Source organism: Calypte anna, chromosome Z (genome assembly GCF_003957555.1).
Source record: "Calypte anna isolate BGI_N300 chromosome Z, bCalAnn1_v1.p, whole genome shotgun sequence".
NCBI classification, from domain to species: Eukaryota; Metazoa; Chordata; class Aves; order Apodiformes; family Trochilidae; genus Calypte; species Calypte anna.
In genome coordinates, this window is record NC_044274.1 from 12,780,207 (window position 1) to 12,791,798 (window position 11,592).

Consider the following 11,592-nt stretch of genomic DNA (forward strand, 5'->3'; position numbering starts at 1 on the left):
CGCCACATTTTATTTGGGGGACTTTGTGACCTCTTGGTAGCTCTGCCAGAACTGCAGTTTCCTCCTCTCTGATGGGAAAAGGAAAGCAGCTCTGGCTCAGCTGCTGCTGGAGGAGAGATTCAACAACGCCAGAGACACCCGCGTGACCTCCTGGAAGTGATGGAAGAGGAAGGCATGAGCTGCTTCCAGTAGGTGGGGACAGCTGGAACTGCTGGCAGTCTCTGGATGCCAGAGCAATCAGCCACCAAGAGGTTGGTTTTGAGGCACTGGTGCACGATGCCCATGAAATGGAGCTCTGCTGCTGCCATCAGCAAGGGTTCAACACGGTCAGCTGTGAGCAGGGCTGTCCTGGTACTGGCATGCTCAGTGATGATGCTCACAAGTTGAAGGTGAAACGTTCCCAATCTTCTGCTCACCCTGGCAGCTGCTGAACAGAGCCCTGAAACCAACATAGCAGCGCTGGGGTTAACTGGAGCTTTGCTACCTTAAACCCTGACCCCTTCTCCCCTGAGCCTCCTTGCACCTCCCGCCCCCAGCACCAGCGTGGGCACTGGCAGCAGCCATGCTGGCAGCCCAGGGAGCTGATGAGCTCCTCTTTTACCTGCCGGGTGCTTTCCAGAGCAGTCACGGCCTCCGTCTGTGGAGCAAGAGGGTCAGGATGGAGTTCTCAATGACATCTTCCCAGCTCCACCTTCATCACTGGCACCTTCAGTCCCCCGCTGCTGCTGTCCCCTGCTGGGGATGTTTAAGGGAGAGTGGTCTGAGGGGAGTCCTGGGTGTGGGCAGGAGGGTTTGGAGGGCACTGGTTTGGAGCGGGAGGCACTGCTTTGGAGTGGGTCAGGCCAGTCGAGCCCGGAGGTGCGCATGGAGGTGTGGGGGGGCAGCAGCCACAATGTGGCCTCAGTGAAGGTACCGTCAGGAAGATGGCACCAGGAGCTTGTCCCTGAGTCATCTCAGCAGCAACAGCAGAACAGAGATCGGAGGGACCATCGTGATCTTTGCTGGTGCTGCTCAGTTCCTAGGTTCTGCAAGGTCTCAGCTGCCAAGGAACGGACTCTGGGCTCAGGGTCATTCTCCAAGCTCTGGAGGGCTGCGACAGAGAGAAAGAGAGCAGTGGTGAAACCTCACTGTCTGCACAGCCTGTCCTGTGCCAGCCCCATCTGTCTCTTTCCCTGGCCAGGAGGAGCAGGTGGCAGCAAGGGGAGCAGCTGGAAGCTGCTGCTCAACAATCCCAGACTGGGCTGGGCTGGAAGGGACCTTAAGGATCATCCCATCCCAACCCCTGCCAGAGACAGGGACACCTCCCACCAGCCCAGGCTGCTCCAAGCTCCAGCCTTCAACACTGCCAGGGACGGAGCAGCCACAGCTTCTCTGGGCAACCTGGGCCAGGGTCTCACCACGCTCGCAGTGAAGAACTCCTTCCTAATGTCCAGCCTAAATGTTCCCCATGCATGCCCCAAGTGCCCCTGACGGGTTCGTCCGCGGCAGCCCCCTGCCCAGGCTCTGTCCCCGGCCCCCACCAGCCCCGGCCAGCCCAGCTCTGACCCTCCTCACCATCGCACATTTCCTGCAGCTCTTCCATATCTGACTCCTCACTCAGGTGCCGTGCAGCAGCCCCTGTGCACAAAGCTCCCGTCAGACCTCCCTCTCCCCAGCACTGTGGCAGCACAGCCCCCAGCCCGGCTGGGGCTGCCAGGAGAGGGTCCCCGGGGGCTGTGGCTCACCCATGAACTTGATGGCCGCCAATCTCACGTTGCACTGAGCGTCCCTCAGGTATGGCAGGCAGGCATGCACGTGGTACTTCACATCCCTGTCCCGCTCCACCTGGGGAGAGCCCAAGGTCACGGGTCTGGCTCAGGCCCTTCCCCGTGTGCCAGAGCAGTTCCTCAGCCCATCCCACCCCTTCCCCCCAGCCCATTCCTTTCTGCCAGACAGGGGTGCAGCCAGAGCCACAGGCAGAGAGGCTGGGTGGAACCAGTACCCTGCGTGCTGCTGGCAGGGCCCAGGTGGGCCGGGGGCTCCTGCAGCACCCAGGGTCTGGGGGGAAGAGGGGCCTCCAGAAGAACCCCTGGGGGCTGCGTGCCTGAGGGAGGGGGAGGGGAAAGTGGAAAGGGAAAAATGGGAAGGGAAAGGGGGACAGAGTTCCAGGCTCTGTGTTCCGCTCTGGAGCAGGGCCAACGAGGAACACCTGCACAACCACACCCTGGGGTATCCCTTGTCCGGCCCAGGCCCTGGCACCTGGCACCTGGTACCTGGGGGTTGTCCTCACCAGGATCTCTGCAATCCTCCTTGTCCGCTTCCTTTTGACCTCTCTCTTGAGCTTTCTCCACCTCAGGATCTTTGCACAGATGAGGAGGGCTTTGGCAGAGGCCTGCAAGGCAGCACAGCATGGGAGCTGACACCACAGCTCAGAGGAGGAGACCTCTCATGCCCCGCCTCCTCTGGGCGAGGCTGCAAGCTGTCCCCAGCTACTTATGGGAAGAGGCAGCTGGGGACAAAGCCTGAAGGGGATTCAGTGCCCGAGGCAGGCACAGGGGACAGCCAGCACAAGAGAGGTACAGCACTCAGCCAGCCAGCACAAGAGGGATGGGCAAGAGCTGCTGAGCTGCTGCCAGGGCTTGGGCAGAGGGAAGGGCAAAGTAGGTGGTCAGCTCTGAAGTCTGTACCTGGGCCACACTCTCGGTCTTATCGTTCATTCTCAGCAAGAGGGAGAGCAGGTTCCCCTGGATTATTATCTGCATCCACCTCTCCTTTCCGCTCACCAGAGTCCCCATTGTTTCTCCAAAGAGCTCAATGGAGAGCTCCCGCACCTGGCTGGACTCCTAGAAGGAAGGAAGACAGGGTGGCTGCAGCAACAGCCTCTCCCTGTCCTTGCCCTCTGCCCCTCTGCCCTGCTGCCCCGCTGCCCCTCTGCAGGGTCAGGTTCCCACATCAGCCTTACATCACCAAAGAGGAGTGGGAGCTTCTCCGCCAGCATCACAGTGATGTCGATGGCCTCCTCATCCTCGGTGGGGTGAGCTGTTAGCTTCCTGAGCAGGAGCAGGGCCTCCACCCTGACCTCTTCCGAGTTGTGCTCCAGTCTTCCCAGGATGAAGTCCAGCATAACCCTGTCCTGCATTTCTGCTGCCTGTGTGAAGCAGAGAATTTCTGTGATGGTGGAGCAGTGGAGCAGCAGCCTGGCACAAATGCTGTGTGTGCCGAGCATCGGCTTCCCGCCCGGCTTCCCGGCAGGCGCTGCGGGCGTCTCTGCTGCCCCTCCTGTCTCCTGCACTGGGGGCTGAGGGGGAGCCAGGGAGGGCAGGGCAGCAAAGCCTCTGTGGCCCCTCTTCAGCCACCCCTCTGCTGACAGCCACCTCCTTCCTCTCAGACAGGTCAAAACCACCCAAACCGCCCCAGCCCCAGGCTGCCAAGGCATCTCCACCTGACTAGGCCTTGCTCACCACATCCGGGTCCTGTGCAACTGCCACCAAGCCCCTGACCGCCAGCAGAAGCATCCTGTCACTGCCACAGTCCAGACAAGACCGCAGGAGCCGCAGATCACCTGAAGTTTTCGCAATGTCTGGGCAGCCCAGCAGCTGAAAGGACAACAGTGAAAGACGGGCAGAGCTGCAGGACCTCGTCGGTACTGTGCAGCTCAGGGCTGGCAGTTCCCACTGCCAGCTCAGGGCCTGGGGACTGACACAGCCCATCCAGGGGGAAGCCCTGCCTGTGGACATGCAGGGGTGGCTCATTCCAGGGGTGGCTGAGGGCTGCCCTGGCAGGAAGGGCTGGAGGGCAGAGGGACTGAGAGCCAAGCCCTCTGTCCCAGCTCTGGGGACTGCCATCCCATCCCACCCGGCAGCCGCCTGTGCCAGAGGGACAGCTGCAGAAGCATCTCACAGAGGCATTGCTTACCTCAACATAAAAAGCCATGGCAAAAGTGTTCTCCTGTTTCCTCCCACAGTATACGATGTCTCTCGTGTGCAGGAAGAGGGAGAACCGCACCCGAGCTGGGCTCCTGCACATCTCTCTGGTCAGGGAAAGAAAAGCAGCGCTGGCAGTGAGCAGGGCAGGCAAAGCCTGGCTGGGATTGCCCTGCCCTGCCCAGCCCAGTCAGGATAGCCCAGGCCAGGCCGTGCCTTTGCCCGCAGTCGCAAACACCACTTGCTGAGAGCGCCCTGGTCTCTCCTCAGGCACGGAGCACACCTCGCCACTCGGATCGCTCCCTGGCCAGCACTGCGGCTGCAGCCCAGGGCCTGGGGGCCTGGGGACCTCTGTGCCCCTGGGCATGAGGCTTCTGAGGCTTGAGAGGGATTCTCACCTGGCCAGCAAACTGACTCCTGCCTCCAGGGTCTCTCCTTGGAGCATCATGTCCCAGCCGCCCTCCTCCTGCATCTGCTGGACATTCTCTCCACAGCCAGCAACACACAGCAGATCCTTAATGGCCTCCACTGCCTCCCTGTGTGCAGAGCAAGATCCAGTTACACAAAGAGCAGGGGCCCCGGCCGAGGGCCCAGGGGAATGGCAGGGCAAGGGGATGGCGCACCGCGAAGGGCTGGGTTGATCATCCTCCGGCTCCTTGTCTAGCAGGGTCTGTGCAGCCCATGCCAGGTGGTTGAGCAGGGCTATGAGGAGCCTTGGGAAGAGCACTTCCAGGCTCCCCTGACAGCGGGAAGACTGGCTGAACCTGCGCAGGACCCGAGATGCCTGCAGAAAGGGCACAGGGATGGCTCTCAGTGCACAGACGCTGCTGTTGCTCTGAGGGCTCCCCTCCTGATTCAGGGTGGCCCCCCTGGGCCAGCACAGCACGGTGACCCTCCCTCTGGCGCTCAAATCCGGCCCCTGCCCCAGGTTGCCAGCTGCAGTGCAGGGCAGGGGGTGCAGGCAGCACGGAAGCAGAGTGCTGCCCGGAATGCTGCAGGGCTCCTCTGTGTGCTCGGGGGCCCCAGCAGCATGGGGCAGCCCCATGGGGCTGGCACAGATGGGGCTGGTGGAGGGCAGGCCCCTGAGACGACGTGTCCCCAAGTCCTGCAGGAGGGGGCTGTTTGGGGCAGGCAGGAGGGGCTGTGTCTGCTTTCCTGAGGAAAAGCCCTAAAGGGTGAGCAAGCCCTGCTCTGGTCACTCACAGCTGAGACGCGCTCCTCTGGTGCGGAGCCCTCGATCACGTGGAGCAGCCCCTCGAAGGTCCTCTGCATATTGCTGAGTGGGGACAGCATCACCTCCCACATAGCCACGGCAGCACTGCAAGCCAGAGTGCTCTGTTAGCAGGGCTGCCTCGGCCACCGTGCTGTTCCTGGGCTACGAAGTAAGACCCCAGGGCTCTAGAGGCTCGTACCTGTCACAGTAGGGACTGATCCTCAGCAGACTCCTGATTGTGTCCTCGAGGAACCTCTTGGCCAGCACCCAAAGCACTGACCGCAGGCTCTGCCGGGCTGGCTCACTGCAGCTGTGCTCCACGGTGCTGTGGATGAACGTCAGGACCTCATGTGCCTGGAGGGGACACAGATCCCTCAGCTGCTTCTCCACATTACTCAGGTCGTCCTGCAAGGAGAAGAGAAGGTTATGGGGCTCCTTTCTTGATCCCTCTTACCCACAAAGACACTTTTGGTCAGCTTTGCCCAGACATCAGCTGTCCAGGAAAGGGATTGTTGAGCATGGGGGCAGTTGGAGCAGGCACAAGTAGGTCGGGTGGCAGTCTCTGTAGGTAGGTACCTCTCCTGTCTCCTCCAGGGCGTCCAGAAAGATCAGCTCATCCTCCTCCTCCTCAGCTGATGAGCAAGTCAAATATGTGCTGGAAGCAGACTCCGAATCTAAGCAAGCAAGAGAGAAGGGTGAGCTGAAAGTGCTGGCAGGAGAGGCTGAAGAGCCCCAGCCAGCCCCCAGCTATGTGCCAGCTCCCAAGGACAGAGCCAGCCCTTGGCCAGGGGACCCAAAGAGGGGACTGTCATGGATCAGGCCAGGGATGTGCCAGCAAGCACTGGGCAGGAGCAGGAGCAGGAGCACAGCAAAGCAGCCAAAGGCCCCTCACTCACCTGTCTCCAGCAGCTGGGCCTTGTACAGCTCGCTTGTGGTGGAGGGATGGCTTCCTTCTCCTTCCTTGGCCAGCTGGGGCTGGCTCGAGGGTCTCTGCTCCTTGGGGAAGGAAGCGAGGCCATGGGGGTGGGGTAAGGGGCTGGGTCTCTGCTCACTCCTGGGGGAGGAGGAGAGACCATGGGGGGTGGGTATGGGGGTGGCAGTGCTGCTGGCCTCAAGGCTGCACTGCCTGTGGGGAGAGCCCGTGGGACCAAGGGGGCTGTGTGGGGGCAGGGAGAGGTCTGGGGTGAGCTCTTCATGGCCCAGCCATGGATCTCCAGGGGATGGAGGCTCCTGGGCAGCCTGCAAAGAACCAGAGCCCTCAGGGTCTGGGTCGAGGCTCCCAGTAGACAGACCACAAAGGGCTGTCATGTTCCTCCATGTATTCCCCTGCTCCATCCTCACAGGCCACGCTTCAGCCCCAGACCCAGACTCAGCCCCTGGCTGACTACTCTTCTGGCAACCAGAAGAAGCTTCTTGGTCCACTTGGCTTCTCACGGGTGCAGACATTGCCCAGTTCTCCTCTACAGAACTGTGCTCGCGTCTGATCCCACGCTTGTCCTCCTGGACACTGAGCCAGGACCTCCCTCGCACTCGGAAGGGACCTTGGGCCCCAGGGTGTCACGGGTGACGTCACAAAGGGTCCCCTTGTGAGCTGGCAACCGGGCAGGGTGTGTCCAGGTGGGTGCTGGCACATGGAGTCATAGAACCATCATGGCCGGAAAGGACCTTCAAGATCACTGGGTCCAAGTGTCTGTCCTACACGACCTGAACCACCACCACCCCAAGCACCACAGCTGCCCCTTTCTTGAACACCTCCAGGGATGGAGACTCCACCAGCAAGCCTGTGCCAATGCTTCACCACTCTTTCAGTGAAGACATCTTTCTGGTCCAATTTCTAGAAACCTGGCCTAGTGGAAGGTGTCCCTGCCCATGCAGGGGGGTGGAACTGAATGAGTTTAAGGTCCCTTCCAACCCAAACCACTCGGTGATTCTGTGGTACTACTGTTCCCAAATCCCTGAATCGGGAAACATCTCAAGTGCCTCGTGCTTACATGACAACAGAGCCTGTGACTTGTTTTTCACAAACACTTCAGCTTTCTATTTGGAGAGAAAACATCAATCCCAGATTGAAACCGAGAGCTGCCTTCACTGTCACTTCTATCCAGCTGACATCCCCATTAGCAAAACTATTGTCAGCTTACTTGGAGGATGGTGGGAGACCTGCTCTGCCACTAATGTTCCACTGGATCAATCCCCTGTTCACAACTGCCAGAAACCTTCCCCAGTCTACTTGTGAGCTGCAGGCCATTTCCCCAGAAAAGGTTAAAGGTTATCTCCTATTGACTGTGAGGTGCAGACCAGACAGTTGAAGTCATCTCCTGAAGGAAACTAATGATAGGATTAATCTCTCCTTTTTCAGTCTGGAATTCCTCGTTTAAACCCAACCACGCTGCCCAGGAAGATCAATGCTTTCAGAATGCAGCTTGTTCAGCCTCGATGATCGATTATTTCATTGTTTTCCTGCAGAGCTTTTTGGTTTGGCTTGGTTTGGTTTGGTTTGGTTTGGCTTGGTTTGGTTTGGTGGGGTTTTTTGTTTTATTTTGATGGTTTGTTTTGTGTGGTTTTCTAGCTTTTTGTGTTTTTCCTGGGTTTCCTTTTTTAGCCTTATCATTCCAAGAGTATAGTCATGTCTTTCAAGAAAACCAATATTCAGTTGAATCCCTTTCAGTGCACATCAGACCACATGGTACACGGAGACTTTTTCTTCTTCTCCTGCAACCACTTTTATATTCATTCTCGTTCTGTAAAGTCACTCTTACCTAATTCCTCTTCTTAGCCCCTAGACATTTTTCATTAATACTCTTCTGCTTTCCGTAGTTATTGCCTTGTGTGCTTTGTTTGTTGTTGTTTTTTGTTTTCTTGCTTTTTTCTTAAGCTTTTAAATAAAAGATGTGCTCAGTAACAGCCAGTTCTGTCCACTTCAGGATAAAAAATCACTTATCTTTAAATAGTAGCCCTTCAGCTACACGGTCAAGGAAAATGTATCCGTTCAGATCTCCTTTCTGTGAAGAAACGTGATTGATGTCAGAGGAGTTTAAAATCAGTATTTTCCGGAAGGACTGCTTTACATACAGCAAGTCATTTCTTGGTATATGGTAGGAATCACTGCTTTACTATAATTAAAATCGCTCGGGGAGAAATTTTTATTTCTGAAAGAATAGTCACAGGTGCCCATAGAATTTCACAGCTCAGTGACTGCCACCAGTCTCTGGAGATAAAAGTCATCCGTAGCTAAAATACAAGCCCTGTAATCTGAGCCAGACAAAGTTGTTGTGATCTTGCACACATGACACCACTATTCAGCCTTACTAGGAAGGACATAGGGATAATTTCAAACTCTGAGTCATTAAAACTACGGGTTTCTTAAGCAATGGAACTGTAAAGCATGGAACAAATCTACTTTTGGAGGTAAGAACTGATCTAATACCCTTACTGTCCATAGGGGGTTATCACTCTGCTAATCTCAACTATCACCTTCAACTAAAGTCCTAAATTGCAGAATGGCTTTAGTTTGGGTGGTGGTTTTTGTCTTTGATGCAGTTCAGGTGGATTCTTGGGGGGTAAGATTTGTAAAATCTCAATTACCAGTAAGAAACTGAATTTTGAAAACTAGCTAGAAATGGAGGCAATTTCTCTTCCATGCAAAACTCTCCTAGTCCAACCAAGCTGTAAGATGTGTGTAACTTTGACATGCGTCACCTGACTGAGCTGTAGAGGGTTCCCACAGAGAGAGAGAGAACCCTTTTCTTCCTTGCAGATTTTGCCACAAGAGGAACAGAAATGAAAACAGGTATGCAAATATTGAACACCCCATGTAAAAGCATTCATATAATTAATAACAAAAAAACAACAGCTGCAGCTGCAAAGCTCTTGCTATTCTTCTTCCTTACGTTTCTAAGCCATGTTCTAGTGGAAAGAAAGCAAATAAGGAAAAAATACTCTGAATGAAAGCATGTAGTAGCTAACAGCTCTGTGGAAGATGAAGTTCCTGGAACACAGAAGACAATAGGAGAGGTTTGAACCAAGTGCTTTGGCGCCAGACTTGGACTCGACAAAAGGGATAAGCTGCTCAGAATGCTGAACTGCGCAGGGAAGCCAGGACTTCAAGTTGAATCAGACATACGAGAGAGCTAATAAGCGATGAATAGGTAGAGCTATGATCCACCTAGTCAGCAGTGGATCAATGAGAAAAATCACTAGATACAGAAGTGTTCTGTTGCCAGAGGAGTTAGGACTGATGAGTAAGTAAATCCTGGCTTCCATCTAAATTCACCAGCTCAACAACACCACTGCAGACAAAAGGGTAAATTGGTATCAGACGAAGTTCCAAGGAAGTGAATTATATTACAGAGTGAATATTACAGATTAACCAAGATGAGGAGAAGCTTAGCAGCTTCACCAGCAAAACCTGCTGGCATTTGCCAGACTAAAACCACCTGCTGCTCTTAAGAAATCAGTTGGAAAATGTCATTTTTTAGGCCACGTTTTATTTTTAAGTCATTGAAAGCCAACTAGCCAACATACAGCTGATGTTCAGATATTCCCTGGAGTGATTGCTTAGAACGAGCCAAAGACACATATACACAAAAAAAAACCACAAACCAAAACAAACAAAACAAAACAAACAAAAAAAAACAACAAAAAAACCCCACACAAACACAAATTCCTTGGCGAATACTGTAAAAACCAGCAACATCTTAGAGGAACATCACTTCAACATCCGTAAGGGAATCAGTGGCTGTAGGACATCAACTTCCCCTCTTGCTTTTTCAGCTTTGTTTTTTGAGTCACAGCTAAGAAATATTTGCAAGGGAATAATAAAGAAGTCTTTGAATTACCATAATTTAAAAATATTAAAAAAAAAAAAAAAAAGAAAAAATCTGTGAATCTTTACAGCTTTCATTCAGTGTGATAAAAAAAAAAGTCCTTTAATTATCCATAGATACGGTAACAGATACCAGAACATACAGCTACAGTTCTGTTTCAGTAACATCCTCATCAGGGCAACAGTAATATTCCACAAAACAGATCTGTCCATCCTCATTCCTAATCATATACTGCAGTGAAAAAATCCTTGACCATCTGTTCGAATGGACACTTTACAAGATAAAGCCAATGCCTTTGTAGATGGTTTGAGCAAAGAAATCTTGTACCTGCAAGGGAAAAAAAAACAATCTGAAAAAAATACATTGTCCAGGGAAAAGCTGTAACTTTGCTCCTAATTAGACACCTACAAACTCATAAACAATTACCAACATGCTGATTTATTCATAGCCTGGTAACAACATCGGACAGGCACTGCTCAGCTTTTGATCACAAACTTTCATCAGGCTGGAAGTATTTTTTTCCCACTCTACTAGTCCATGCTACACTAATGCCAAATCAGGTTTTTCAACTTTCTAGCTAGAACATGAGACCTGCCACACAGGGCACTGATCCCAGAGTCCCTCAAGCCAGAGCTGTCTGGGTCTGGTTACAGCGGAACTCTTCCATGAAATCAGAGTCCCTAGGGTAGTCCAGATGTGCACTTCCTGCATTCCCAAAGTTCAGGATAACCTGAAGGCACCACCTCAGAATACACGATAACAGCTCTCTAAAACTCTACCACAATCACTTGCAACGTCTCTTGAGATATTCAAGAAACACTATTGTTTGTTTTGCTTTACTGAATTAAAAAATGCTAAAGGTTCCACAGCAATGCCGTGTTTAGCAGGTCGTCAACATATTCATTACATCCACCAACATTCCATATATTAATCCCATGACATATTGTGATTTCCCACGCTCCCTTCTTTAACTAAAGCCATCATTGAAAACAGCTCCTCTCTCTTCACCTTGAAAACTTCCAGTCCTACCAATGGAAGCCAAGCATGAACATCTGAGTTGAAAGCACTCTCCAGTACCTGAAGTAGGGTTTTTCTGGAGACATGGCAATCTGCAGAACTTCGCTGCTCATATCTAGTTCAGCAAATGCTTCTCGTAGCCCCCCTGACTGCAGGATAATTTTATTAACAACCTTCCTGTTTTACTGGCATATGAGGCACAGATCGTTTCCACAGAGTCACAGAATAATTTGGGTTGGAAGGAACATCTACAGGTCATCTAGTCTAACCCCCCTGCAGTAAGCAGGGACACCCTCAACTGGATGAGGTTGCTCAGAGCCTCATCGAGCCACACCTTGAATCTCTCCAGGGTTGAGGCCCCAGCCACCTCCATGGGCAACCTGTTCCATTTTATCACCATCCTTATGGTGAAGAACTTTTCCTTAACATCCAATCTTAATCTGCTCTTCTCTAAAACCATTGCCCCTCGTCCTATCACTCCAGACCCTTACAAACAGTCCCTCTCTAGCCTTCCTCTAGCCCCTTCAGGTACTCGAAGGTCACTGTGAGGTCTCCCCGGAGCCTTCTTTTCTCCAGGCTGCACAAGCCCAGCTCCCACAGCCTCTCTTCACAGCAGAGCTGTTCAACCCCATGA

At 53.3% G+C, this 11,592-nt stretch overlaps 1 protein-coding gene across 1 annotated transcript; it reads right to left on the reverse strand.

Annotated features, from left to right (window-relative positions):
• On the reverse strand, window positions 1-5,207 carry LOC115599872 (maestro heat-like repeat-containing protein family member 7). Its single transcript, XM_030466865.1, has 12 exons — window positions 5,106-5,207; window positions 4,301-5,007; window positions 3,895-4,009; window positions 3,441-3,575; window positions 2,942-3,127; window positions 2,667-2,822; window positions 2,270-2,371; window positions 1,725-1,824; window positions 1,555-1,617; window positions 914-1,090; window positions 602-735; window positions 1-439 (listed from the first exon to the last, which is right to left on the reverse strand). The coding sequence occupies exons 1-10, from the start codon at window positions 5,205-5,207 to the stop codon at window positions 954-956; spliced, it is 1,803 nt and encodes a 600-aa protein (XP_030322725.1). The 3' UTR covers window positions 1-439; window positions 602-735; window positions 914-953.
• Between the last annotated feature and the right edge of the window lie 6,385 nt (window positions 5,208-11,592).

Coding starts and splice junctions, on each gene's coding strand:
- LOC115599872 (XM_030466865.1), bottom strand. CDS start 5,207: ATGTGGGAGGTGATGCTGTCCCCACTCAGCAATATGCAGAGGACCTTC. Junction 5,008..5,105: donor CAGAGGAGCGCGTCTCAGCT/GTGAGTGACCAG, acceptor CCCCTCCTGCAG/GACTTGGGGACACGTCGTCT. Junction 1,618..1,724: donor GGCGGCCATCAAGTTCATGG/GTGAGCCACAGC, acceptor CTTTGTGCACAG/GGGCTGCTGCACGGCACCTG.